The 22674-nt window shown below is 27.4% G+C and overlaps 10 protein-coding genes across 10 annotated transcripts in view; 6 read left to right on the top strand and 4 right to left on the bottom strand.

Moving 5' to 3' along the window:
• The first annotated feature begins 6 nt into the window (after positions 1 to 6).
• Positions 7 to 1456, top strand: LOC141531697 (SOSS complex subunit C homolog). Its single transcript, XM_074249633.1, has 3 exons — positions 7 to 409; positions 484 to 605; positions 1304 to 1456. Exons 1-3 carry the CDS (start codon positions 382 to 384, stop codon positions 1454 to 1456), a joined length of 303 nt encoding a protein of 100 aa, XP_074105734.1. The 5' UTR covers positions 7 to 381.
• Positions 1457 to 1492: 36 nt separating this feature from the next.
• LOC141531694 (rRNA N(6)-adenosine-methyltransferase METTL5-like) lies at positions 1493 to 2824 on the top strand. The gene is made up of 2 exons (XM_074249629.1): positions 1493 to 1832; positions 2519 to 2824. Exons 1-2 carry the CDS (start codon positions 1493 to 1495, stop codon positions 2812 to 2814), a joined length of 636 nt encoding a protein of 211 aa, XP_074105730.1. The 3' UTR covers positions 2815 to 2824.
• Positions 2825 to 2841: 17 nt separating this feature from the next.
• Aldh7a1 (aldehyde dehydrogenase 7 family member A1) lies at positions 2842 to 6663 on the bottom strand. Its single transcript, XM_074249625.1, has 6 exons — positions 6511 to 6663; positions 6036 to 6440; positions 4904 to 5219; positions 4579 to 4817; positions 3254 to 3514; positions 2842 to 3054 (listed from the first exon to the last, which is right to left on the bottom strand). The coding sequence occupies exons 1-6, from the start codon at positions 6661 to 6663 to the stop codon at positions 2842 to 2844; spliced, it is 1587 nt and encodes a 528-aa protein (XP_074105726.1).
• Positions 6662 to 12195, bottom strand: Ebo (exportin ellipsoid body open). The gene is made up of 10 exons (XM_074249618.1): positions 11912 to 12195; positions 11602 to 11802; positions 11307 to 11498; positions 11069 to 11228; positions 10736 to 10986; positions 10491 to 10654; positions 8294 to 9910; positions 7470 to 7748; positions 7245 to 7410; positions 6662 to 7166 (listed from the first exon to the last, which is right to left on the bottom strand). Exons 1-10 carry the CDS (start codon positions 11912 to 11914, stop codon positions 7089 to 7091), a joined length of 3111 nt encoding a protein of 1036 aa, XP_074105719.1. The 5' UTR covers positions 11915 to 12195; the 3' UTR covers positions 6662 to 7088.
• A 438-nt stretch (positions 12196 to 12633) lies between these two features.
• LOC141531688 (ovarian-specific serine/threonine-protein kinase Lok) overlaps positions 12634 to 22674 on the top strand; it is a 38292-nt gene continuing 28251 nt past the window's right edge. Inside the window, exons 1-2 of the mRNA XM_074249623.1 lie at positions 12634 to 12688; positions 13364 to 13420. Of these exons, the coding sequence (XP_074105724.1) occupies positions 12649 to 12688; positions 13364 to 13420 (97 nt within the window). The 5' untranslated portion in view covers positions 12634 to 12648. The remainder of the gene's footprint in view (positions 12689 to 13363; positions 13421 to 22674) is intronic.
• LOC141531806 (uncharacterized) lies at positions 13929 to 14947 on the top strand. The gene has a single exon (XM_074249820.1). The coding sequence runs from the start codon at positions 13935 to 13937 to the stop codon at positions 14508 to 14510; it is 576 nt and encodes a 191-aa protein (XP_074105921.1). The 5' UTR covers positions 13929 to 13934; the 3' UTR covers positions 14511 to 14947.
• Positions 15582 to 16502, top strand: LOC141531747 (uncharacterized). The gene has a single exon (XM_074249727.1). It carries the CDS (start codon positions 15601 to 15603, stop codon positions 16480 to 16482), a length of 882 nt encoding a protein of 293 aa, XP_074105828.1. The 5' UTR covers positions 15582 to 15600; the 3' UTR covers positions 16483 to 16502.
• On the top strand, positions 17538 to 18644 carry LOC141531803 (uncharacterized). The gene has a single exon (XM_074249816.1). The coding sequence runs from the start codon at positions 17598 to 17600 to the stop codon at positions 18498 to 18500; it is 903 nt and encodes a 300-aa protein (XP_074105917.1). The 5' UTR covers positions 17538 to 17597; the 3' UTR covers positions 18501 to 18644.
• LOC141531805 (uncharacterized) lies at positions 20405 to 21554 on the bottom strand. Its single transcript, XM_074249819.1, has one exon. The coding sequence runs from the start codon at positions 21515 to 21517 to the stop codon at positions 21086 to 21088; it is 432 nt and encodes a 143-aa protein (XP_074105920.1). The 5' UTR covers positions 21518 to 21554; the 3' UTR covers positions 20405 to 21085.
• LOC141531804 (uncharacterized) lies at positions 21760 to 22574 on the bottom strand. The gene has a single exon (XM_074249818.1). The coding sequence runs from the start codon at positions 22533 to 22535 to the stop codon at positions 21819 to 21821; it is 717 nt and encodes a 238-aa protein (XP_074105919.1). The 5' UTR covers positions 22536 to 22574; the 3' UTR covers positions 21760 to 21818.

The raw sequence follows: 22674 nt of genomic DNA, 5'->3' as shown, positions 1-22674 counted from the left end.
TCTAGATAACACTGAAGTTGACAGACATTAAAAATTTTTTTAGAATTTTGTAGAAATTAAATTATTAAAAAAAAATTTTATTAAAAAGTTCCACATGTGAAAAATAATAAAAATTACAAGTGGAAATTTTTAGAAGCATTTTTTTCTTGTAATTGATTTGTTAAAAAAATTTTTTAAATTGACAGCTGACCGCTAACTTCAGTATCATCCGTCTAGAGATGTTTTTAAAACCGTCGTAGCAATAAACGAAATTTTTTATTAATTAAAAAAAAAAAAAAAAAAATTACACTTAAAATATTTTTAGTTGCAATTTGATGCAGAATAATTCCAGATATTTTTTTTTTGACACATTTATTTAATTTTTAATCATAACCTAATTTGATGGCTTTCTCACAACCTAATTCACGTGGTAATTATATTTTTATTTATTATTTATTATAATTAGAATTGTATTTAATTTATCTAATAAATTTTTATTTTCAGAATTGCAAAACAGAAAAATATTGGAAGAGCTGCAGTTGAAGAAGCAAATGTTATTGAAACAAGGTGTTGCTCCAACATTGGGTACATCATTGAACACACCGCCGACGTCATCAGCGTCTAATGTAATTATTAATTATCAATTAAAATTAACATGACATTAAAGTTAGCTGTCATTTGACAATTTTTTAATTTTCTTTAACAAAAAAATTTGTTCTAAAAAATTATTTAAAAAAAATTACATTTTTAATTTATTAAAATTTCTAAATGTTCATTTTATTTTTTTTTTAATTTTTTTAATGCAGTAATTTATTTATTAAAAAAATTATTGAATATCTGCTAAATTAATTTTCATGAAAATAAATTTAGCAGATATTTAATATTTTTTAGAATTTTTTTTTACAAATAAATTATGGCAAAAAAAAAATTGATATTTAGAAATTTTAAAAAATTAAAAATTCAATTTTTTAAAATCATTTTTTGGAATTAATTTTTTTGTTAAATAAAATTAAAAAATTCTCTCGTGACTGCTAAATTTAATGTCATTTAATTTTCATAAAATTAACTTAGCAGATAGTTGATAATTTTAAGAATTTTTATAACAAATAAATTATGGCAAAAAAAAATTTATAAAAAAAATTGACATTTAGAAATTTAAAAAAACTACAAATGCAATTTTTTTTAAATAATTTTTTGGAGCAAATTTATTTGTTAAAAAAAATTTTTAAAAAGTGACAGCTAACTTTAATGTCATTAATTATCAATATATAATTGAAAGAAAAAAAAATAGAATACATTAAGTAAAATAAAATAATTTTTTCAGGCAACATCGACCAACGATGGAGTAAATATGAACGCAAACCAACGTACTGCATTGCATAACGCCCATGCTACATCATTTGGTTACTTTGTAACGCAAGATTCCTCCTTCGGCAACTTGATACTTCCTGTATTACCGCGATTTGACACCAAATAATTAATAAGTAGTTTAGTAATTAAATAGGAAATAAGGATGGCGTCCATGCGATTGAAGGAATTAGAACAATATTTGCAACAATTGGACGGATTTGAAAGGCCAAAAGTACACTTGGAGCAATACTCAACAAGCGCCCATATTGGCGCTCACTTGCTTTATACTGCTCAGACACAGTTTAATGACATTGAGGGTAAATCAGTAGCAGACTTGGGTACCGGTTGCGGTGTACTGTCGCTTGGAGCACGGATGCTCGGTGCCGATTATGTTGTGGGCTTTGAAATAGATACTGATGCGCTGGAAATTCTCTCAAGAAATTGTGAAGACATTGATTTATATGTCGAAGCTGTACAGTGTGACATTCTTAAATATTTACCAGGTAAATTTTATTTCAAGCTAAATGTCTTATTGAATATAATTTATTATTTATCTTATGTGTAAAATTTTTTTTATGTATGATTAAAATACTATTATTTAAATTTTCATGAAATCTTTCTTGTGATTTTATAGGAAGACTGTTGTCATAATTTATTAAAATTTTGGTAATTATTTACAAGTGTGGTCAACCCCATTTTAGACCTATTTTCCCTTCAAAAGTTGGATAAAATTTCTATTTGATATTTTTGATATTTTTTTCGAAAAGTACATAAAAAACGAACAATTAAAAAAAAAAAAAAATTGAATATCACAATTTTTTAAAAAATTTATAAATTTTTTTGAAAATTTATTAAAATTGTGATCAATTTTTTTTTAAATTGTTCATTTTTTTATGTGTTGAAAAAAAAAAAGTAAATCAATATAATCAAATAAAAATTTCGTTCAAAAAAATAAAAATGAAAATGGTTGACTCTACTTGTAAATATTTACCCAAATTTTTTAATTACAATATATTTGGGTTGACTAGATAGAAAACTTATGAGATTTTAATTACTTAATTATTCAACTAAAAATCTAACTTAAATTTGAACAAACATACACAAAAGAATTTTATATGTTAAGTACAGACATTAGTTATAATTGAATTCAATCTAAATACAAAAGTAAAATTTATTTAAAAATTGACAGGTAAATTTGAAAAAGCATTTGATACGGTGATAATGAATCCACCATTTGGTACCAAAAATAACGCTGGAATAGACATGGAGTTTTTGGAAATAGCGACAAAGTTGTCGCGGAACGCGGTGTACTCGCTACACAAAACATCAACCAGGAATTTTATACTGAAGAAAGCTAAACAGTTTAATTGTGAGGCGACGGTTGTCGCTGAACTGAGATACGATTTACCTCAGGCATACAAATTTCATAAAAAAGCGTCTGTTGATATACAAGTAGATTTTATACGATTTTCTATAAATTCATAATTTTAATGAATTACAAATTTTTATTTTTTATTCAAATTTTATTCCTTGGGCAAGTGGTAATTCGTTGCCGTAATTAATGGTTACTGTTGAACGACGCATGTAAGCTTTCCATGCATCGCTACCACTCTCGCGACCACCTCCAGTAGCTTTTTCACCGCCAAAAGCTCCGCCAATTTCAGCTCCACTGGTTCCAATGTTGACGTTTACAATTCCACAGTCAGATCCGTGAGGGCCTATCCACTAATAGATTCAATAACAATAATTAATAATAAATATTAATACGTGAAAAAATATTTTAGTCAATATTAAAATTTTTTTTATCTATTGATGATGAATTTTTTAATTTTTAGTTAAATCTAATTTTTATTCAGGTCAGAATCCGTTCTAATAATAAAAATAAATATTAATATTGTAAAAATAAATAAATTTTTTGTATTACCTGAAATACGCTTGACAAATTTTTAGTGAACAAAGAGCTACTGAGACCTTGCTCGACGCTGTTATTCTGGGCGATAGCATCTTCAATAGAATTAGTTTCTAAAATATACACAATAGGTGCAAAAGTTTCTTTTTGTATTACTTCATTGTCCGATCCGAGTCCTGAAATAATTGTTGGCTCGACGTAAAAGCCTGGACGATCTATTTGTTTGCCACCGAATTCAATCGTTCCACCATTGGCTACTGCTTTTGCCACCGTTGTCTGTATTTATTTAAAAAATAAATACTTTGTCAATAACAAAGAATTATTAAGGAGGTATTCTGATCTAAAACCATGAAATTTCAGGTAATTTTTCAAGTGCCGTAAAAAAAAGGCAATCAATATTTTTATCATCCATTTTTTTGTAAGTTATTTATTAACATTTTAAGGATAAAGAAAAAAATAAAAAAATGAAAAAATATTATTAATCTAGAGTAATGTCGCTTTGGTTGGAACTACGGTTATCCCCAAATTTCAATTTTTACTATTTTTAAAAAATTCGAAAAAGTCAAAAAAAGTGGTAAAATTTTTTTTTTTTTTTTTTTTTTCAGGCATTTGCTATTTTGTGAAAAAATTTTTTTCAATTTTTCCATAGTTCCAACCATAACGTCATTACTCTAGATTAATAATATTTTTTATTTCTTCCAATTCATCAACTGCTAATTTTTTGAATTTTTCAAACTTTTTTTTATTTTTAAAAATTAAAAAAATTTTTTTTCTGTATTGTTATAATGTTAACCCGTAGTGGTCACACTTGTGTTCTTTTCAATATTTTCACTCTAGCCGTACATAAGAGTAATTCTTAACACTTCCGTTGAATAACTCAATCGTTTTTTAATTTTTTTTTAATTGTTTAATTATAAAAAAAAATGCGACAAACTCAAATTTTGTAAAATTTGACTTTTTTTTTACTAAAAACTTAATTTTTTAAGATAAATGAAAATGACCTCCGGGGTTCTACTCCGGATATCACATACTTTAAAAAAAAGTTGTGTTATGTCTAGCTTTTCAAATTTGTGTAATTAAAATCGTACATTTTTATGAATCTTAAAAAACCTTCAAGCAATAATAAATGGTACCATTTTGAATGATATCTTCGAAGCAAGAGCAACTTAAAAATTGCCTGAGGTCATCTAGACCCGTAATGACCACTACGAGTTAATAAATACCTTATAAAAAATATTGATTGCCTTTTTTTTTACGGCACTTGGAAATTACCTAAAATTTCATGCTTCTAGACCAGAATACCCCCTTAAAATACGACAACTAAGCTTAAATAATATTACTTTAAATGCGTCAACCGCATGCTGATTATGTAAAGGTCCATAGAGTGTCGCCTTATCTAAAGGATCTCCAATTCTTCCTAAAATACTTTTGAATGCAGTGCGTAATCTCCCAACAAATTCATTTTTTATTTTAGAATCTAAAATCAAGCGTCTCGTTGTCGTGCATCTTTGTCCAGCAGTTCCAACGCATGAAAACACAGCAGCTCTTACAGCCATCTCCAGATCAGCGTCATTAGCAACTGATGAACATTATTAAACCGATAATTAAAGACAATTATTAATCGCAATTAGACAAGAATAAAATTAATAGAATTGAATTTATTACCGATAAGCGCATTATTGCCACCCAGTTCCAGTAAAGATTTACCGAAGCGTTCTTGAACTTTAATAGCAACTTCTCGGCCAACTGCAGTGCTTCCAGTAAAAGATATCAGAGGCAATCGTTTATCGTTGACCAAAACCTCGCCTACATCAGCACCACCAGTTACTAGGGACGCTATTGAAGCTGGAATTCCATTGCGTTCGAGAACACTTGCTATTATTCTCGTGGTTGCTATTGACACCAACGGAGTCGTCGGTGAACCTTTCCATACAATAGCGTCACCGCAAACCATTGCAATTGCGCTATTCCATCCGTAAACCTTTTGTAAAATAAAATTAAATTAATTACTTTAAATTCAGTAAAGAAATTAAGGTAATTATTTATAAGTGGTGTCAATCCATGCTGGGCCATATTAATTTTTTTTTTTTGATCAAGTTGATCAATTTTTTTTAATTGTTTTTTTTTTTGAGAATTAAAAAAAAATGACTGAATCAATTGTTTAAAAATTTTAAGGGAATATTTATACATATTTTAAAAATACTCAGTAAAATTTTTGCAGAAAAAAATTAAATATTTTTTAAGTTGCATTTATAGTTTTTAAAGTTTTTTACAAATAAAAATTTTTTTTTATTTTTTTGCAACAATTTTATCAATAAAAAAAATTACAAAAATTTTTATAGGTCGGCTAACATAATTTTCATTCGAGAAAAACGCATTTAAAGATAAAATGATCCTATTCTAACTTCCGAGCGGCTACTCTTTAAATGGCTGTAACTCAAAACAAATTTGAGATATCGATTTGAAATTTTAGTATGTTATTTTTAAAGCTAAAATCGATTTTTTAAAAATTTCACACTTGGTGTTTCCCTTAAAAGAAAAAATTAAATAGAAATTTTATTCAAAAACATGAAAGCCAATTTTTTTTTCAATTTTTAAAGGCAAAAAAGCTATCGAAATCTTTATCTTTTCTTTTCACGACATTTTTTATCATAAATGCGCCGTGAAAAAAGCAAAATAAAAAAATATTAATTTTTCACCTAGTTATGGTCCAAAATAGGGTTGATCCTACTTATAAATAATAACCGAAATAAATAACTCAGTAGAATAAATAAATAAAAAAATAAAAAATATTAACTGCAATTGGAAAGTTAAATGCTGAGATGACACCAATTACACCCACAGGGTTCCATTTTTCTAGCAATGCATGATCTTTACGTTCGGATGGAAACAAATTACCGGGCAGCATTCGTGATAAGCCAACAGCATAATCGCAGATGTCAATATACTCTTGAACTTCACCGACACCTTCAGCTAGTATTTTACCCATTTCCAGGGACACTAATTGTCCAAGTGGTTTCAAATTACGACGCAATTCATCGCCTATTTGCCGTACTATTTCCCCTCGGGCTGGTGCTGGAAGAGACGACCAGTACGGCCAGGCTTTACGTGCTTCAGTTACAGCATTTATGGTTTCCTGCGGTGTTGATTCACGCACTTTGGCTATTACTTTACCACTTGCAGGCGATATTGACTCAATTACCTATTAAAAAAATTACTTTTTGTTAATAAAAAATAATAAAATAATTAAAAAATTAAATTATAAATATTACCTTGCCAGAGCCTCCCCACCGACCATCAAAAAGACCCGGGTTCTCGATAGTCAATCCTAGTTGCTTTAGAAAATTATATTTTGAATCAGAAACAAGAGTGCGTGTTTGGTTAGACATTTTTGTATTTAAATGTATAATTAATTTGTATAACATGGCATTTATAATCTATACTATAATATAAGTAACTGAATAGAAATAATTATTATATAAAAACTTTGTTTCAAAAACTGAGTATTTAATTTTTAATAATGACTTTAGTTGACGGGTTATCACTCAATTTTACATAGAATAAAATATATATAATTTTGTTATCAGTGAGGGTGACTCTTATCGTGTTTTTCTGCCAATGATTATCTAAAAAATAATTTTTAGATAAATTAACTTATTTTTTTTTTTTTTTTTTTTCACTAATCAAATCTTAATTTAATTTTTTTTCAACAGTTCATTCATATTATAAAAGTATGGCAGTGTTTCACTATACTATTATTAATTTTAAGTTTATTCGATTTAGATGAAAAAATTGATAAAAAACCTTTTTTAGTATTAATTTAAAAAATCTTATAGCCGTGGAATTTTATTTACACTAGTTGACACATTTGATAACATCGCAGATCAGATACAAATCGCAGTACAGATCTTGTTAGCGTTGGCTGATCCTGATTTAAAAAATAATCGTAATATTATAAAAAGATATCGTAAGTAATCAAATCGAGTAATTACTTAATGATACTTACCGTTGACTTATCAAAATTATTAAGCAAAGTCGATCGCTGTGTATCATCAAGACACTCACAATTAGCCAGAAATGTCATTAAAAAATTATTAAAGAACCACGTTATATTTACAGATGCTAAATTGTGGATTGCTATTGCTATTTCATCTGCTAGTAAATTATGCGATCTGAAAAATAACAACAGATTTTATTACACTATTTTTTTTTGAATCAAATAAATACGTACTTTTGAATCAACACTGTGAATAATGCCATCAAAAATCGTTCCAGTAGATGATTTTTAAAAACTTCCCTTTGATACAATCTCCACCTTGTATTTAATTGTTCCAAACTTTGTAAACTCTGGCGAAATATATTGACATCAGGCTGCAATAATGCTTGTCCAAATATTTCTAAAATAGCAACAAGTTCTTCTTTATTTTCAACTATTTCTTCTCTCTCAGCGTGTCCAAATGCACGTACAACAGATACATTATAAAAGTATTGCCATCTGTGTAACAAAATACTGAAAAAAAAACAGAAAATATTAATAAAATAATTTACTAATATAAAGTTAAAAATATGTTTTTATTATTTATTGCTAACTAGTTGATTGACGAAATAAAAAAAATTTTTTTTCTCCAACCAATCTAAAAATGTTTACAACATTCAGATTTGTAAGAAAAGTGAATAAAAAAATTTTTTTTTGTATAAGCCCTTTTGGTTCTAAGACAAAAAAATTTTAAAGCCAAGAAAGCGTATCATTTTTTTTTTAATTATAATTAATTATCAACCTTAAAAAAAAAAATTTATCACGCCGATAAAAATAATGACTTTTCAATTCATTTAAAAAATAATATGGATTTGAATTTAAAAAAAAGTAACAGTAACATTCTTTTTAAATTTTTTTGTCTTAGAGCCAAAAGGGCGGATACAAAAAAAAATCTACAGAGATGTTGAGATGTGCCCTTTTGACTTAGTAACGCGATATTTTAAAAAATTCTACATCGACTAGCAAAAAAAAAGGTCAACATATTTTCAATCTTAAAAATGATAAATAATTATAATTACCTGTTAAATAATTTAAGCAATACTAAAGTAGTATCAATACAATTATTTAAATTATTATTAACAGCAGGCCAAACTTGTCCCAAGCATAAATTAATGACAGAAGGTACAAAAGCTTTAAATGCATTGCTTGGTGCTGATACAACAAGTATCAATATCTCCAACAATTGGTCTAACGCTGGACCTGCAGTTATATTCTCACTAGTATAAATATTCAACATTCCCTGAACAGCATTTTGCGTAAAGTCAACACCAAGCTGCTGCTGTAAAACAAGAAACATTGCGTGCAGAAAATTCATTATTATCTCGCAGGTCGTTTGTGATCTAATTAAATGGGGTAGTAGCTCTAGGACACGGTTGATAGTGTCCTCCAAGCACTGGTAGAGCAATTTCTTGATAGTCATCGACAATGAACAGCAATCTTCAAGCAATTGCTTCAATGGCACAATAGCTGATGATACATTGATGTCATTGGGAATCGCTTGTCCACATTGACCCAGTGGTTCGGACAATGTGTGAATAAATGTTGTCAAAAGTCGCTGTCTTACAGCGTTGTCACCATTGACGAGAACTATTCCATTAATTAGCGCACGTCTTAATACTTTAACAGTATCTGGCTTAAGATAAGGATAATTATTAACACACAACCAGTCACGAAATGCTGTTTGCTCCCACAAGTTTGGACGCAGAACAGCTGTTATTGTTTGGAATAAATGCACTGATGAGTGTAACAAATTTCCCGGTGGTAATAAATTACTGTCATTATGTAAATTAAATATCCATACACAAGATTGTATACAACGCTGGCATAATTCGTCTTTGGATTTATCTGTACGCTTACAGATCCAGTGGGACCATGCCTGTAGTGATGCCAACAATTGCGAGTGGATTTCTATCAAATCAACCACCAACGTAGGTGGCTGTAATGCTACATGGTACAATTTATTGTCACGTGCGAATGCACACGCATCTAGAGTTTGGGTTAATAATTCTTCTATCAATGAATTAATATCATCGTGAGTCGCGTTGTTGTTGTTTGTTGGCTGCTCGGATAGAAATAACGAGTAGAGTCGGGCTAGCGCTTGGGTGATCGATGCCAGATCACGTAAATGTGCGTGTACTTTCGTTGCTTCGGACTCATTTAGTATTATAACGTGGTTATTTGTCAGCGCAATTCCTAGTTCGCCGTAGATTGCCAGGTCGGCGCGCCAGGACCGGTAGAGAAGTGTGAAGATTTCTACTGGTGATATCTCGGCTATTTTAGCGAGACACTCGATGTTGCGCCTGAGAAAATGCTGCCATTCTGTTTCCTGGTTCTCGTCAAGGGTCTCGGTGTCCAAGTCTTTTAAAGTACGAGATTCGTGCTTGAAACTTATTTTTTGAAGAACGCGCTCCGCCAGAGCAAGGCTTACCGAAGCGTATTTAGATTGAGTTGACTCGAGCAGCGAGTTCCAGATTTCCAGGCTACGCAGATATGCGTTGATTGTTGTGCATTGGTTGAATGTGTGATGATATAATACTTCTAGCAATGTGTTTATCGGAAATTTAGAACATGACTCTACGCGTTTCAGATGGTTTGTTACGAATAGTTGTAAGAATTCTGTTGTCTTGTCGATGTAACTGTAAAAATTTTATTTTATTAAATACTTGTACTGAAAAAAAAAAAAAAAAAATTTACTTGATTTAAGAGAAGAATTCTTGAACTAAGAAAATAATTTTGAAAAGTTTCATCGTCTTGATTTGAGTAAAAAAATTTTTTTACGGTGAATTTATGATAAAAAATATCGTAAAAGAAAAAAATTAAGATTTCGATAGCTTTTTTGTCTTCTAAAGTTGGAAAAATTTTTGGTTCTCATGTTTTTGGATAAATTTTTTTTTTTTTTTTTTTTTTTTTAAAGAACATAAAAAGGAACAATTAAAAAAAAAGTTGAATATCGCAATTTTCTAAAAATGTATAAATTTTTTTAAAAATTTGTTAAAATTGTGATAATCTTTATTTTTTTAATTGTTCATTTTTTTATGTATTTGAAAAAAATATATCAAAAAAATCAAATAGAAATTTTGTTAAAAAAAATGAAAATTAAAATAGTTGACTTCACTTGTAAATATTAACCGTAAATTTTACTTCATTCAAGAGTTTTTCTCTTGAATCAAACCAATTTTTTTTTTTCAATGTAAATTAAATTAAAATAAAAATTACCTTTCATCAACAGAATCTAACCGTTCCATTATTTGGAATAAAGCCACAGCATTGTTAAAAATTTGTAACAATAAAGTCTCTGTTATACTTGGCGAGCATGGTCGATATAATAACTCATTAATTGTCGTCATTGCTTGTATCACCATTTCTATTTGTTTACCATTCTAAAAAAAATAAAAAAATAAAAATGTACAATTAAAAAATCCAACACTAAACTATCATTAAAAAAATAACACTAAAATTACCATAGAATCATGATATTTAGCACATGTAAATATGGTATCAAGTAAATTTATAGAAATATAATCAGTGGGTATGATCCAGCTGAATAAATGAGCAAGTACTTCCAATGTAACAATACAAATTTCACTGCACCCAATCGACAGACCATCAACATCCAGTGGAGCTCGTGGTAGTACGTTTTGTCCTGTTGGTGACGGTGGTGGAGTCATCGTACCTGAGCGATTTTGCAATTTCATCGTCTCACAAAGCAGAACTAAAAGTAAAAAAAGGCCATTCAGCCGCCAAAAAAATTATTTTAAATCATAAAATAATTCTGACCATTAAACAAAAATTACCTGTCAATGCTTCAAGAGTCACTGAAACTTGGGAGCTTAACAAACGTAATAATTCAGTCTTTCGTTGAATAGGTAAGTCCTCTCTAGGGGTTGCCAGTTCTTCAGACGCTGTTCTTAAGTATATCAAGCCCAATAAACGTGTTTGTTTGTGGCCTAATAACTGAGTATTAAAAAATTAACAGTTTGTTCATTATCATTGTCATAGAAAAATATAATTTAAAAAATGACAAAAATAAACCTGTAAAATATTTGAGAAAAAGTCTGGATAAAAATGTGGCCAGTCATGTTTCGCGATGTCGACAACTAATTTAACTATTTTGTTTCTAACAAATGGTGCTACGCTATGCTCAAGTGACAATGTATAAAGTGTTGATCTAATTAATGATCTGTCTTCCCACAGCAAAATTGGCCACCTCCTTCCAATTGTCGTCTGTTAAAAAAAAAAAAAAAAAAAATAATAATAATAATAATAATAAATTATTATTATTAACTGCAAAAAATTCTTAAAAATTTTTTAATGCAATTAATATTACCTCGAGTGTCGATAGTGCGAACATGCTGACATAATGATTGTTGGTTGATGATAAAAAATGTAAACAAGGTCTCCATGAGTTTATTTGTGCTGTAAATTCATGCAAACTTTGCTCAATTGTACGTATACGTTCATTTGTAGCTCCATTTGAAAAAAATTCAGTCATCAACTGCTCCAACCGCTGTAATGCAGCAGCATCATCCTAAAAATAAATAATTCATTTTTTAATATTAATTTATAATTGGATTTTGATAATTAAATTACTTTATAAAAATTTTTAACTATTATAAAATATTAAATTATTTACTTACCATGTTGATGACAGTTTGCCTGTTTAGGTATTAAATTATGCAAAAACATATATGTACCTATATATTATGTGTAATATACATAAGATAAAGATTAAGGTTAACTGGAGAACGGAGTGATGTATACGTTTTTTTTTTCTAAGCTCTACTTGTCAAATGTGATCGATTCTTTGATAAAATTAATAGTGAAAGTCTTGTCGTGTTTCTCTCTCCTTTTTTCTAGTTAATTCTTATTTATGAGAGATAATATTTGTTGAGATAAGTGAGAAAGTTAGATGAACCCGCGGACATTATCTGGACGGTGACCGCGATAGTGGCGCTCATTTGAAATATTTAAAAAATTATAATTGATATTTCTTCTGAAAAATTAATTATTGCAATAAAAAAATTTCAAATTATTTTTAAAAATTAAAAATTTTTTTTTTTATAAAAAAAAAAATTTTATTAATTTCCAAGATTTTTTAATTTGTTTTATTTTTTTTTCATTTAGTAATTTTTTTACACAATTTATTTTAAAAATAATATTTTTTTTGTAATGAAAAAATAAAAATTTTTTTTTGTTTATTTAAAATTTTCGCGCCATTAAAATTCCGCTTTAATCCGTTGGTATCATAGAAAACATCTTTGATGCGTCAATTAATGTTCAGACGTGTTTGGACTTGTCACAAGTCTGTTACTCCAAGTGTAGAAAAGTGTGTGGATAAAAAACTTCAGTAATTTAATTAAAAATAATTAACATAATGTTAATAGAAGAAAAAAATTGGATATCAAGACATCTTGGTAATTTTTATTTTTGTAATGAAAATTAGTGACATTAAAGTTAGCTGTCACTTGACAATTTGTTAATTTTCTTTGACAAAAAAATTTGTTCTAAAAAAATTATTTTTAAAAAATTGCATATTTAATTTATTAAAATTTTTACAAGTCCATTTTTTTAATAATTTTTTTTTTTTGCGATGATTAATTTGTTAAAGAAAATTAAAAAATTGTGAAGTGACAGCTAAATTTAATATCATGAAAATTAAGTTAGCCGACATCTAAAAATTTTTAGTTTTTTTTTAATGAAAAATTATTTGTAAAAAATTAAAAGAAAAAATTTCACATGCAGAAAATTTTAAAAATTACACATGCAATTTTAAAAAAAATTTTTTTTTGTTCTAATTTAATTATTAAAAAAAAAACCAAAAAATTAAAAATGTTGGCTAACTTTATTATTATATTTTTGTACCATTATTTTTAATACTAAGAGTTAGGAATGAAAATAATAATTATTGAAAATTTTGAAATTCACAAATTTCTTTTTTACAAAATGTAATTTTTTGCAAACAAAAAAAATGTATTTCTTCAGCAATTCAGTTCTCAAATATGATAATATTGATTAAAAATTTGATAATTTAAAAATGTAAGATTTTTATTCAATTTATTCTGAGTTTAATTCTATATTTTTTGTTTTAGGAATTAGTAATTTTCTACTGGGCCGTCATAAGAAGAAAAACCTTTTTAAGATGAAATGTAAGTTTAAAATTTTTACTATTAATTTTTAAAAGAAATTTTATAATTTAGGATGATATTAAAATCAGCAGACACTTGACATTTTATTTTCATTGTAAATAAATTATAAAATAAAATGTTTTTTAGATGTGAAATTTTTTTATTATAATTTAGTTATAAAAATCCAAAAAATTGACAAATGTCGGTTAGTTTCAGTTTCATAATTTAATCATTTGTTATGACTTTTAATTTAGCAGTCACTTGACAATTTATTAATTTTCTTTAATAAAAAAATTAGTTCTAAAAAATTATTTTAAAAAAATTGCATTTTTAATTTATTAAAATTTCTACAAGTTCATTTTTTAAATATTTTTTTTTGCTACAATTTATTTGTTAAAGAAAATTTAAAAAATTGTAAAATGACAGCTAAATTTAATGTCATACATTTGTTCCTTCTGATAGTATAAGGCATGATTATATTTTAAAAAACTAATTTTAATGGCTTACTTTAGAAGCAATTATAAAAAAATTAAAAATGTCACAAAAAGTACGCTTACAATTTTACGACATCAATGGCGAATCAATTCATGATCAAGTACAAAATTTATTTTATTATCTAAAAAGTTTGCTACCACAAGAAAATACCACCAATGAAAACGATTTTAATAATAGAAGAAACAATATTCAATTGTTTTTAGCGACTGAATTAACTGCGAAAAATCAAGAGAATCAAGTAACTTATAATCGTCACAGTAATTTTAATGTCGATCAATTATTTCCATTACCAATCGGATCATTTTTCTTTATAAATGACAGAAAATTACCGAAAGTTTATAGTTTACATATTATCGCTTATGAAAACAAATATTTGCGTTATCACTCAAGTAATTATCTCGGTCATTTAGTGAACAGACTATTACCTTTATTGAATTCTTTGAATAATGATAGCACGGATGATTTAATTGATGAGAGTGATTTTACGTTAGAAATTTATCTTAAAAATAAGTATAAAGCGGTCGATGCATATCTTCCTGTGGCTATGAGGTTGTTTGAAACTTCAAACTTTATAAAATGTTTCGACCAAAGTAAATATATCATACGTTTAGTTTGATACTTGTATTTATTTCAAAAATATTGTTTTTTTGCAAGTATATTCAGTTTTTCGCTTGAATTAATTAAAGATTCATTTTGAGTATTCATTAAAGTCAATCATTTATTTTTGAAAGTTATTCAATCCGAGTTTCTAATCAAGTCAAACGTTTTTTAGGAAGAAAAAAAAATAAAAGTTTGTTAGAGTAATAATATTAAAGAAATGTCATAGATATCTCAAGTGTCAAATTTTTCATATTGATATTACCATTCTAATACGTCGTATCCCATATTTAGAAAATTTTACAGCAGACGGTAAAAACAGTTCATTTTTAACTTTGATTAAATGGGATTCAATAGATGAAAATATTTATTTAAAAATAGTTATTAAGCATATTATTAGATTGATTAGATCCCAGTAAATTATAACTATGGTGGTTCAGGTTTATACACTAAAAAAAAAAATTAATTTGAATCAAGAAAAAAAATTTTGAACCAAGAAAATAATTTTGAAGAGTTTCACTTTCTTGAATCAAGACAAAAAATTCTTAAGTTAAATAAAATTTCTTAGTTAAAAAAATTTTTTACTCAAATCAAAAAGATAAAATTCTTTAAAATTATTTACTTGATTCAAGTAAATTTTTTTTTCTGTGTACAGATCAATATTATATTATTGTTATGTTCATTTTATTTTTCAATAGTATTTTTTAATTTTATTTTATAATAGTTATTAAACTATTTGACCTTTAAATTTTTAAGATAACGCATAATATTGTTGTGACTCAATTTTTCAAAAAAAGTCTAAAGTATTTTTTATTTTTTATCACCTAAATTTTTATTAAAATTTGAGCGTCACTTTTTGTAAGATAAAATAAAAACTTTAATTTCTCATAAGACAATGTTTAACTCCAAAGCTTGAAAGCTCAATATTTTTGACAAGTTTTTTTGAGCTTTTGAAAAATTTAGTGAGCTTAGTATCTTGCTATGCTTTACTAACATGTCAAATTTAATGAAATTCTGAACGGTAAATCTCTTAATATTAATTAAGAATAAGATTATTAATTTTTTGAAACTAATTTATTTTACTATAGTTGAAACAAAATTTACTAAAAATGAGTCAACTAAACAATAGAAATTCATATCCAACAATCCCAGCACTAGTTGGGGACAGAGTTGATTCCCCAGAGCATTCGCCAAGCAATTATGCTGGATTGTCATTGGATACGATTCATTTCAGCGACAAAAGAATTAGAAATAAAATGATAGAGCTGAATAATTTCATGATCACATTATCTAATTACATTGATGAAGTATGTCACGTACTACAAAATAAATATGAAAAATATATAAAAGATATAAAACTTGAAAATATCTCTACAGGATTTTATAAAGAATTTTATAAAGAATATAACACAGTTATTACTACGTATAAGAAATTAATAAGTGATCTAAAAAGTTTTTCATCGGATATACGGAGAGACTTTACGAAAGTTTTGGAATGGATGATGAACCTTGATCTATCAGAACAGAAGTATATTAAGATTACAAAAGAATGCGACGAACTTGAAAGAAATCGGCATGTGTATCAAGACAATGACTTTGAAGTCAACAGTGATCGTGCAAAGAGTCGTCAGCTTTATTGGAAAAAGTATTTTAACTTAAAATCACAAAAAAATATGGCCGCTCAACAGTACAAAAACCAGTTTGCTGATTTTAACCAATTTATGGTCAAAATAAGTATTTTGATATCTCATATCACTGAGGGACGAATATTTTACACGCCGATAATTAACAGTCAGAAAGATTATACGATATCTTTAAAAGACTTCGTAGATGAATTTGGTAAGTTGGTTAGTATGACAGACGCTTCGATGAAGAAGAAAGGTGAAGTTATTGCTAAGTTAATCAATGAATCCATGAAAAACCTTGATAAAACTACGGAAGCATTTGATGTGAGTGCAATTATGGAACTGAAACAAATTAGGCTTAACTAAACAGATTAAATATTTTTTTTTACGCATTTTTACACAAAATTTGAAGAAAAGCTGAATTTTTTAAAATGAGATTTGAAACTAAGGCAGTTGCAGCGGTCAGAAAAAATTGAGTTAATTTTTTCAATCAAAGAGATTGAATTTTCAGGATATTTGAAAAAAAAAAAAAAAAAAAAAAATGAAATTTTTTTTTTTAATTTCTTGAAAAATTAATTTCTTTGGAAAAATAAAGATTTTTTAGAAAAAATTTTTTTTCATTGAAGAAATGAATAAAAATCGAAAAATTGCTCATAATGGCGATTTTTGCAAAAACAAAGAATTTGAAGCTTCGGAGCACTATGAAAAAAAAATCGCAGCGCTTTGAATTTTTCAGGGATTTTAGGGAACACTTGGAGGTTGAAAAATTACCGACGATATCCTTTGTTCATTCATTTTATCCAAAGTTATTTCAAGTTATCCAAATATCCTTAACTATGCGAATTTTTGTCGTTTTTTCAGTTAAAGTTTTCAATTCAAAAATAATTTTTTTGACAAAAGCTATTCACGGTATCTTATAGAAAATATCGTGTAGTTTTTAAAACCGTCCTTTGATTTCCTATACGATCATTATTGCCAGAGTTATTAATTGTCAAAGTGAGAAAGTACTTTTTTGCTTTGACTGACGATAACTCCGCGGCAAATCATCGTACAGGCTTTGTGATTACGTCAAATTGAAGAACAATAAATTTTCTGAAAAAGCTTTTCAGCGAAACAATAAGAAAAAATTTTTTTGAAGCATGTAGATCTTTTTTAAGACGAAAAAAAATTTGGAAAAATTTTTTTTTGTGGTTTTCTTAAGATTTCTCTCGATCCGAACATGGTAAAATTTTTTTGTGGCCATATCTGAAAACTAGACACTTGAAGCTACAATTTTCTTTTTTTTTTGCTCATTAAAAATCACCAAAAAATTTTGAATTTTTTTTATATCCCTTAATTTTTGTGACTAGTATAATTTCTTTATCAGGAATTTTCGCTAAAAATGAATAATAAATTTATATTTATAATTTATTTATTAGTAATGAATAAACAATAAACAACAATAATAATTATTAAAAATCTTCTACTAATAGAATAAAAAAATGAATTGTTTAATCTACTTATATCACGACGATAAACTTCGTTCGGAATACAGTCCGAATCAGTACAAAAAAATAATATCAAAACGAAACGATATAATTTGGGCATTATGTCGTACTTATTTTGAGAACGTATTTAAATATGATAAGACAAATAGAAAAACGATAACAATAACCGAGCCTGTGTCATCCTCGACCAACAATAAAACATCAAAATTTTCAGAAAAAAAGTTGATGCACCAAGTAACATTGGTTCTGTTTTGTGGAAATAGCCAGCAAATGTCGGATGAGTATTTGGACATACAAGATATGCATCATTACACGCATTACATGAAATACAAAGAGAGTTTATCATTTGAGGTACTAAATGATAGGCTTAGAAGCTTATCAGTAACATATGAATCGTGTGGCTTAACACGTGCAAGTGTCGTTGTTCTTGATCTTGACGATACCTTGATAGACGATTCAATCAGACCTCGTTCACGGCGACTCATCGATCAGTTAAATGAATTCAAACGTATATTTAATTACGTTGTGTTATGGTCTCACGGTACATCCGAGCACGTGCGCGATTCTTTAAGAACCGTGAAAATACCGGAAAACTTTTTTGATGTAACGATCACAAGACCGACCTTGCAATCGTGTGGTTCGAATAAAGGCATAGGAATTGTAATGACCGAATTATATACGAGATATCAAGTACGTGAACTTACCTTTTCATGCATTGTTGATGATTTGCCAAGCAATTTTACTAATGATTACATGCTTTACGTTAATGTCCCGGGAAATAGTAAAGTTGAAGACTTGACCGAGTTTTATACGTGGGCATTGAAGGAAATCACACAAATTAAAAATTATTGTGAATCTCACGATGGTATTTCGTATATTAGCGTATTAAATTGGTAAAAATTAAAAAATTAATTATTTACTAATTAGTTTGAAGTAATATCTGATCCAATTGCGCCAGAAGCATCGCATTGGTTCGAATATTTTTAATGTTGATGAGTACTGGAAATTATTGATTAATTATTTTAGATAAATTAAATTTTTTGTAACGTACACTGATAGAAAAACAATCTTGATTCAAGAAACTTTTTTTCTTCAAAATTTGAACTCTTGAAACTAGATATAGATATATTTCTTTCAAGAATTTTTGTCTCTTGGTTCAAGATAGGCGATAACATTGATTCAAGATGTTACCGACTTGTGTTAAGAATGGCTTTTTTTTGAGTCATTAATTTACTTATTTCCAAGGAATAATTTTTTTTCGGTATAACAATTAAAGACTATTTAGTTTTTGAAATATACTTTGATGAATTATTTTAAGTTTTTTAAACGATAATGTTATTTTGGTTGAAAAACTAAATATATCGATTGAAGATAATATAGCTCTCAAGCCAAGAAAATCTAAATCAAAACAAGAAATTCTTAAAGCAAAATAATCATTTGTCTTCCAAAATAAATTCTTAGATCAAGAAAATATCTCTTGAGTCAACATAAATTTTCTATCAGTGTAGCTAATATTTTTCTTATTTATTAACTAATCATTGCAAAATGGTTATTATATTTCTTCATATCATCAATTCATTTTGTAGTGGAAATAAATGTCGGTTCTTTTCATGCATATTTCTTCTGGTTCCATGATTTTTGATCCCCCGACAAAATATCCCCAAGACAAAAAATCCCCGACAATTAATTCTAAATAGCCAGAATTTTTAAATAAAACGATAAACCACCAAATATTAATAATGAAATAATTAATTTATTTAAACAATTTTATCGTTTGTATCAATATATAAAATTGAGAACACTTACAACACTAGATAGTTCAAGGGTAATAGTGTTGTGCCCTTTTAACACGGTTTTTGTATGCGTTTATTCGACATTAGACTAACACAAACGCGGGTAATAGTCTTGCGCTCTCTTAACATGGTTTTTGTGTGTGTTTATTCGACATTAGACTAACACATAAGCTTGTTACTGTGTTGTGTTCTTTTATCATTGTGCTTTTTAATAATTTTTTTTTTTTTATTTAAATTTTCGAAAACTATAACGAATTTGAAGGATAACTTGTCGGGGATTTTTTGTCTTGGGGATATTTTGTCGGGGGATCAAGATGCCTGATACTATTTCTTCTTTCAGATTTAGTCAACAAAAAATGTTGACTAAATTTTTTTTTCTAATTTAAAATAATTAAAATTTTTATGATTTTCTTCAAATTTATCAAAATTCAAAAGATTAATTAGAAGTTTTTAATTTTTCTTAAAATTTTACAACTATTATTTCAAAGTCTTGTTGAAATTATTTTGAATTTTGTGAAGCAAAAAGAATCTTAAAACTGTCAAATATTCAAATACAAATTTAATAAAAGTATTATTTAAATCAAAGAGTAAATAATTTTATCAACGAGTTTATGTTGAGCTATTGTCTTCAAAACACATGTTAATTTAGTCGATAATTTGTGATGACAATCAGTATCAACAATTCGTATTCTAACCAAGCGATTTAGATTCAAAGTGTCTAACGCTTGTTCAAATGATGACATGATATCAATGTCATCGCCTTCACCGAGTTTAATATAATACGTTTGCTTCATTTTTTTTCTATCTTCAGCAATTTCATTGCATAATACCAAATTGAATTCATTTTTATCTTTTGGATTAAATAATAGCCAATACTCTGAAAATCTTATCACTGTCACTGTTAATTTTTCTTGTAATTTCTCTATTGTATCGTAAATAATCATTTTAAGGTACCAAAATTTACTGCTTGCTTGTCTAAATATATAACTATTTTAACTAACAGCTAAATTATTTTTTTTCTTCACTTGCTTCAGGCGTTTTTTCATTACCAGATTTAGTTGTCTGAGATTTCGGTTTAGCTTGGACTTTACTTCTAAAAATATTGGGGAACATCAAAAGTAATGCAAAAAGGATAAAAATAGATAGAACAATAATTCTGATTATTTCTTCGTCGGAAGCAATTTTCTTTGCCATTTTTCTTAACTAAAATACGCGTACTATTTAGTTGTTTTGAATGTTGTATTTACTTTGTGGTCAGTTTTTTTGGTATTAATTTTTCTCAGTTGTGCGTATGGTCGCTTAGGATCAATTTGAAGTGAAGAAACTTCTTTTTCTTTGTTTTTGGTATCCAACTTATGACTAATTGGATTAGTCAGATTATTTTTCAAGTCAATTTTCTTTTCAGTGTCTAATTTATGACTAGTTTTATTATTTTTCAAGTCAATTTTCTTTTCAGGTTCAGAGGTCAAATTTTTCTTTTTCTCATGTTTGATGTCTTCTTTTATCAAGCAGAATGACATGTAAACAGATACCGTAACCATAAACATTATAAACGAAAATACACATGCTATGAATCTTGAACAAGAAAAAAAGTTTTCTCCATAGTCTCTGGTAAGTTTTCTTATGTAATATTTATCGTGTGTCAGTTCCATTATTATTTATTACCACTACTAATAAGTTTACTCAAATTTAGAATTTTCTAAGTATGTAATGGAAAGTAATAAACATTGCAACAATTAAATAAGCTATGAATACTCCTATAGAGTTGAATATTGGCTTCAAAAACGGGCTTTCTTTACTTTGCGCTATTGTACTGACATAGTGCAGCTGTGTCCATGTTGGTGGAACACCTAATAAGTTAACGTAATTGTACTCAGGATAGTCAAGCGCGTTAACATGTACTTTTAAATTATTGTCATTAATTTCACGATAAAATTCAAGTTTTTGGTAAGCCGGTATCAGTACATCCATCCATACTTTCATCCAAAAATATTTGCACGCTTCTTCATTAGTCACTTGGATCGAGCGCGTTTTAAAATCATCGTTTGCGTGGATTTTAACTCTGTTGAGAAATATTGGATCTGAAAGTACACTCATGAAGTATTCGTGTGACAAACGCATTGTTGTTAAGCTTTGATCGTGATGATTTTAAACTGTAATTTATTCACGGTACTAATAATATTAATTATTTAATAAAACATACATTTTTTTTTTTTTTTTTTTTTAATCACTTCACTCATTAAAACTTATAATTTAAAGATAAGTCAGAAGAAATGTTTTACCGATAAAATGGCGGCCGTTATTTAAAATGGTTGAAACGCATGCGTGTGAGCTTAAAATCAATGGGCGGGAAATTTAAATTGAAAAAAAGAATTTTCCAATGTATTATAATTTAAAAATTCATTATACAAATAAAAGTATATTAAACATCCCAATTAACGGTATTGACTTCCAAAAATGGCTTGACAGTAATTCCCATATCATTATCATTTCTTAACATAATATTTTGTAAATTAATCATGCCCGTAGCAACAGTCGTAAAAATAGGCCCAGTTAACACGATTTGTTTGTCACCAAATGAATTGTTAGAATCAACGTAAGTTACTTCTTCGCACGGAGAATTACGCACGTGTAATTGCTGTGCGCGTATCATGTGAGCAATATCAACGTTGTTATTAATTTTACGATTATTAACTAATTCCGGGTACTTCATAATAACTTTACCCTTTGATAGTATGTCCAACTCACCAACCGGTGGTTTTGTTTTTACACGTAATAATGGCAGCAATTTATTGCGCATCATAAAAAAGTTTAAATTTTTACTTTTACAAATCGCAGATAGATAAGTGTCTAAATATTTTTCTAATATACTCAAACGTTCGATATTTTTTTCTTCAATGTATTCTGAGAATATGGACAATTTTACGATATCTTCTAGTTCGAGTAAATCATTTATACCGTATTCTTTTTTTTGACAGAGCAATATTAATTTATTTATTAAATTTCTGTCAAATGCTGCTTTGTCATTGTTGTAAATTTTTTTAAGTATACCATCATTTGTACCAATTGATCGTACTATTTGTTGATACATATCATTAGAGTCGTATTCTTTATCAAAGACCCCAAAAACCTTATCCATTTTTATAATTATTTGTATAGTTAACCGTTTATAGTTTTTAAAATTCTAGTACTAATAAAAACTATTTATTAAAATAAATTATAATAGAAAAAATTCATTTATGACATGAAAAAAATTTTTTTTTTCAATTGAAAAAAAT

This window comes from Cotesia typhae, unplaced genomic scaffold (assembly GCF_013202065.1).
Source record: "Cotesia typhae breed Kobodo isofemale line unplaced genomic scaffold, CoteBio_Ctyphae contig_50, whole genome shotgun sequence".
NCBI classification, from domain to species: Eukaryota; Metazoa; Arthropoda; class Insecta; order Hymenoptera; family Braconidae; genus Cotesia; species Cotesia typhae.
This window is presented reverse-complemented; position numbering and strand designations above follow the sequence as displayed.